The sequence below is a fragment of the Microcaecilia unicolor genome, chromosome 11, assembly GCF_901765095.1.
Source record: "Microcaecilia unicolor chromosome 11, aMicUni1.1, whole genome shotgun sequence".
Lineage (NCBI taxonomy): Eukaryota > Metazoa > Chordata > Amphibia > Gymnophiona > Siphonopidae > Microcaecilia > Microcaecilia unicolor.
The window spans coordinates 15,204,416-15,209,683 of NC_044041.1; the positions used below are offsets into that span (position 1 = coordinate 15,204,416).

Consider the following 5,268-nt stretch of genomic DNA (forward strand, 5'->3'; position numbering starts at 1 on the left):
TCTGATATTGTGATGTCATAAGGGAAAGGGGGAAAGGGAAATGGGACTTGATCTACTGCCTTTCTGAGGTTTTTGCAACTCCATTCAAAGCAGTTTACATATATTCAGGTACTTATTTTGTACCAGGGGCAATGGAGGGTTAAGTGACTTGCCCAGAGTCACAAGGAGCTGCAGTGGGAATCGAACCCAGTTCCCCAGGATCAAAGTCCACTGCACTAACCACTAGGCTACGCCTCCACTCATTTCACCAATAAGAGCCAACGTCATCAGTGATGTCACAATGGCTTGATTGCCCGATACTTGGCTCACTTCTGATACTGTGATGTCATAAGGGAAAGGGGGAAAGGGAAATGGGACTTGATATACTGCCTTTCTGAGGTTTTTGCAACTCCATTCAAAGCAGTTTACATATATTCAGGTACTTATTTTGTACCAGGGGCAATGGAGGGTTAAGTGACTTGCCCGGAGTCACAAGGAGCTGCAGTGGGAATCGAACTCAGTTCCCCAGGATCAAAGTCCACTGCACTAACCACTAGGCTACTCCTCCACTCCGAAAGGGCCTCAGCAAGTGATGAACTGCTAGAGAGAGGTGCACCTGCTCAACCCAGTTCCTAGTTACAAATCTTCAAGCAACTCCTTGCACATTATAGTGTTTACAGCACCCGCTGGGTATTTAGAAGACAGAGCGCCAGTGCCAAGAGTGTTTCTAAAATCTGACCCTGACTGGCTCCATGCCAAACTAGGTCTACCAAGCTGATGCCTGTTCCTGTGGCTTGCTCATTCCGACTCACGCTGAGATTGTCTGGCTGTGCTTAATAGAACTTAGTTTCTGGTTATGTTAATTTACAGAAAATAAAAAACAAAGAGAGCATTTTAAATAGCCAGCACCAGGCATTGTGTCCTATGTACAGAATGACACGGGGACAAAGTTTGTCCCTGGTTCTGTCTCCATCCCCACAGGCCCTGTCTCCATCCTTGCAGGTTCTGGCTCCGTCCCCACCCCGTGGCCTCTGTCCTCATCTGCAGAAGCCTCGAACACTTATGATCTTATATTTAAATCTTTTTATTAAAGTATAAAAAGGAACAGTATGCTGTGCAACTGTTGTGTATGAATTACAAATAGAAAACAATAACAACAATGAGCAGCTATAATAACCCTCCTTCCCACCACCACCCTCTACCCTTCCAACCGCAACACCAAGGAATCCTAATTCACACTGTTAAAATACAACCCGTTCTGTATGCCCTACTAGGGGAGAAATATACCCTTTGAAGCACTGTTATGATTTTTTAATCTGTGGATGAATAAGTCATCAACAAGCTCAGGATTCAGTCTAGCTTTCCTGTCTTCCACAGTCCTTCCTGCAATAGAAGATGTCTTCTTAGAAGACGTACTGATAGCAGCATATACAGGATCCCCCCATGCAATTTTTGCTAGATATGGCCAGCATATTTGCTTCTTTTTTCAAAAAATCATTGTAGGCATCACTCATAGATAACAGTCCAGTTCATTAACAGGCTTCAAAGTAGAAAATGATACGGGGACAAAATTTGTCCCCATCACCGCCCTTTGGGCTCTGTCCCCGTCCCCACGGTTACTGCAGTTCCCCGTCCACTTGTCATTCTCTAGTCCTAAGTCAGCCATCCATTTAGCACAGGATCCACAGTGGAGGTTGCATTGGAATGAAACATATGGAGACTGTTCATGAAATTCTCATCCCTGTTGATACCTCCTAGAAAGGCAAACTTAAGCACAGCAATTCCTAGCCAATTCAAAAACAGAGACAGCACTGTGTGGTATGCACAGTGATTATTTAATAATGTAGGCCACTGTACAAGAATTATTAGTCTTAACAGTTCAAGTAAGTTCCATTTGTCAGACTTCCTCTTGCTTAATTTAGCACCATTCTCTCAGAAAGTTTTTCCCTCCTGCATAAGAAGCAGAATGAAGGGACGCGCTAGCTGAGATACTGAAACCCTCATACAATTGCTCTTCAGAGCTAGAACCTGTAGCTTATTTCATAGGAACAAGCTTGTAAACAGCCTGCCCCGGTGCTCTGTACACAGACATGTTCAAAGGGAAGGTCCCCCTGAAAACCACCCACCCACCGGTAGGAGTGGCCTGCACATTTTGCACCTGCTTCATGTGCAGGCTAATCTGGCTGGGAAAGAGCATGCATACATTTGAAAATGCCATGTACATGCATGATTTCCTAATCCCACCCAAAGCATCTCCCCCCTCCATGCAGCTAAAAGTATGCATCGCTGTGAACCCCAAACATACTGTTAGCTGGGACCACGGTGGGCAGTTTTCCAACAACCCTTTCACCTAAGTCAATGTCTTAAAAATATAATACATACAACTCCATCAGATTATCATTACTACTATGCCTTATCATTTCTATAGTACTACTAAATGTACAACTGTACAAACAGACAAGTTAGTCCCTGCTCCACAGAGCTTACAGTCTATTCAAAAGATACAGACAATACCAAGGAAAAGTATTATAGTAAACTAAAAAGATCAAGGCTAGGAGCATGGAGAGTCGGGTTTTAAGGTTTAAAACGCTTCATATAAGTGCAATTTTAGCAAGGGCTTGAATAAGGCCAAAGAGGGAGCATTATGCTTCAACTTAGGAAGTTTATATGCTATTGAGAACAGTTGCAGCTCAACCAAGTTTCCCACACAAACCCCTATAACTGCACAAGGAGTCAGGCAATGGAAGCAAGCCCTGCACTCATACTCACAAGCTCAGAGTCCAGGACAGGCCAACAGTGTGTCAGTATATAGCAAGCCCTGCACTCATACTCACAAGCTCAGAGTCAAGGACAGGCCAACGGTGTGTCAGTATATAGCAAGCCCTGCGCTCATACGAGCTCAGAGTCAAAGACAGGCCAACAGTGTGTCAGTATATAGCAAGCCCTGCACTCATACTCACAAGCTCAGAGTCCAGGACAGGTCAACAGTGTGTCAGTATATATCAAGCCCTGCGCTCATACTCACGAGCTCAGAGTCAAAGACAGGCCAACAGTGTGTCAGTATATAGCAAGCCCTGCACTCATACTCACAAGCTCAGAGTCAAGGACAGGCCAACGGTGTGTCAGTATATAGCAAGCCCGGCACTCATACTCACGAGCTCAGAGTCAAGGACAGGCCAACGGTGTGTCAGTATATAGCAAGCCCTGCGCTCATACTCACGAGCTCAGAGTCAAAGACAGGCCAACAGTGTGTCAGTATATAGCAAGCCCTGCACTCATACTCACAAGCTCAGAGTCAACGACAGGCCAACGGTGTGTCAGTATATAGCAAGCCCGGCACTCATACTCACGAGCTCAGAGTCAAGGACAGGCCAACGGTGTGTCAGTATATAGCAAGCCCTGCACTCATACTCACAAGCTCAGAGTCAAGGACAGGCCAACGGTGTGTCAGTATATAGCAAGCCCTGCGCTCATACGAGCTCAGAGTCAAAGACAGGCCAACAGTGTGTCAGTATATAGCAAGCCCTGCACTCATACTCACAAGCTCAGAGTCCAGGACAGGTCAACAGTGTGTCAGTATATAGCAAGCCCTGCACTCATACTCACAAGCTCAGAGTCAAGGACAGGCCAACGGTGTGTCAGTATATAGCAAGCCCGGCACTCATACTCACGAGCTCAGAGTCAAGGACAGGCCAACGGTGTGTCAGTATATAGCAAGCCCTGCACTCATACTCACGAGCTCAGAGTCAAGGACAGGTCAACAGTGTGTCAGTATATAGCAAGCCCTGCACTCATACTCACAAGCTCAGAGTCCAGGACAGGTCAACAGTGTGTCAGTATATAGCAAGCCCGGCACTCATACTCACGAGCTCAGAGTCAAGGACAGGCCAACGGTGTGTCAGTTTATAGCAAGCCCTGCACTCATACTCACGAGCTCAGAGTCAAGGACAGGTCAACAGTGTGTCAGTATATAGCAAGCCCTGCACTCATACTCACAAGCTCAGAGTCCAGGACAGGTCAACAGTGTGTCAGTATATAGCAAGCCCTGCACTCATACTCACAAGCTCAGAGTCAAGGACAGGCCAACGGTGTGTCAGTATATAGCAAGCCCTGCACTCATACTCACAAGCTCAGAGTCAAGGACAGGCCAACGGTGTGTCAGTATATAGCAAGCCCTGCGCTCATACGAGCTCAGAGTCAAAGACAGGCCAACAGTGTGTCAGTATATAGCAAGCCCTGCACTCATACTCACAAGCTCAGAGTCCAGGACAGGTCAACAGTGTGTCAGTATATAGCAAGCCCTGCACTCATACTCACAAGCTCAGAGTCAAGGACAGGCCAACGGTGTGTCAGTATATAGCAAGCCCGGCACTCATACTCACGAGCTCAGAGTCAAGGACAGGCCAACGGTGTGTCAGTATATAGCAAGCCCTGCACTCATACTCACGAGCTCAGAGTCAAGGACAGGCCAACAGCGGGTCAGCAGGTGACAGTTCTGAAGTAGAAATTGGAGTCTGAGACACATGAAGAAAGTGTGAAAGCAGCAGGGTGGCAGAAGCTTAGAGGGCACAGGATAAAATTGTTCTGATACCACGAGCCATGAGAGGTGATCCTCCAAGCCGTTCAAGTTCTGCTTAAAGAACTGCAGAGATGCAGGGAGAGCGAAGCCAGACATTTTCATTCAGGCTAGGTGAAAAAGTTGGTTACTAGAAGGCAGACAGACAAAATATGTACAGCACTACATACTTTATTATTTAAAAAAAGGGGGGAGGGGTGGAAGGCAGGAGAATGGAGAAAATGACAATGCAATTAGAAGCTATTCTGCAAACGTGAGGTCTTCTGGGTGGAACACGGTCAGCTGCCATTTAACCCCTGTAGCATAATGACTGCACCAAAGACTGGAGAAACTGCAGTGCTTGAGGGAATACATGTTCCCTTGGTGTGGTAATCAAACACCACTAACGTTTCACTTTTACACTCTTTTCTCCTCTGTAGGGTAGACAGCTCTGTAGGCGTTGTGGTTGAGTTGGAAAGGAAGAAAGGGCGCTAGTCATCCAGCCTCATACTACTTTGCTCCCCAGATCTCCTTCTAAAGGATCTGTCACATGTGTTTGTTGATGGCTGTGAAACACCCGTCCCCTAGATGCGGCAAGCCAGTGTCCATGATGAACAAAAAAGTCCCTCCGAAGCGGGTTGAACAAGCGTTTCTAAAGATATGCACCTGCTAGAGCTATGTCAATATGACACACCCTGTGTTAATTCTTATTTCTTTAATTAATTCAATAAATA

General features: G+C 46.3%; 1 protein-coding gene across 1 annotated transcript in view; it reads left to right on the top strand.

Moving 5' to 3' along the window:
• CCDC157 (coiled-coil domain containing 157) overlaps positions 1-5,058 on the top strand; it is a 60,036-nt gene extending 54,978 nt beyond the window's left edge. The window contains exon 11 of the mRNA XM_030218290.1: positions 4,975-5,058. Within this exon, the coding sequence (XP_030074150.1) occupies positions 4,975-5,029 (55 nt within the window). The 3' untranslated portion in view covers positions 5,030-5,058. The remainder of the gene's footprint in view (positions 1-4,974) is intronic.
• Positions 5,059-5,268: the final 210 nt, after the last annotated feature.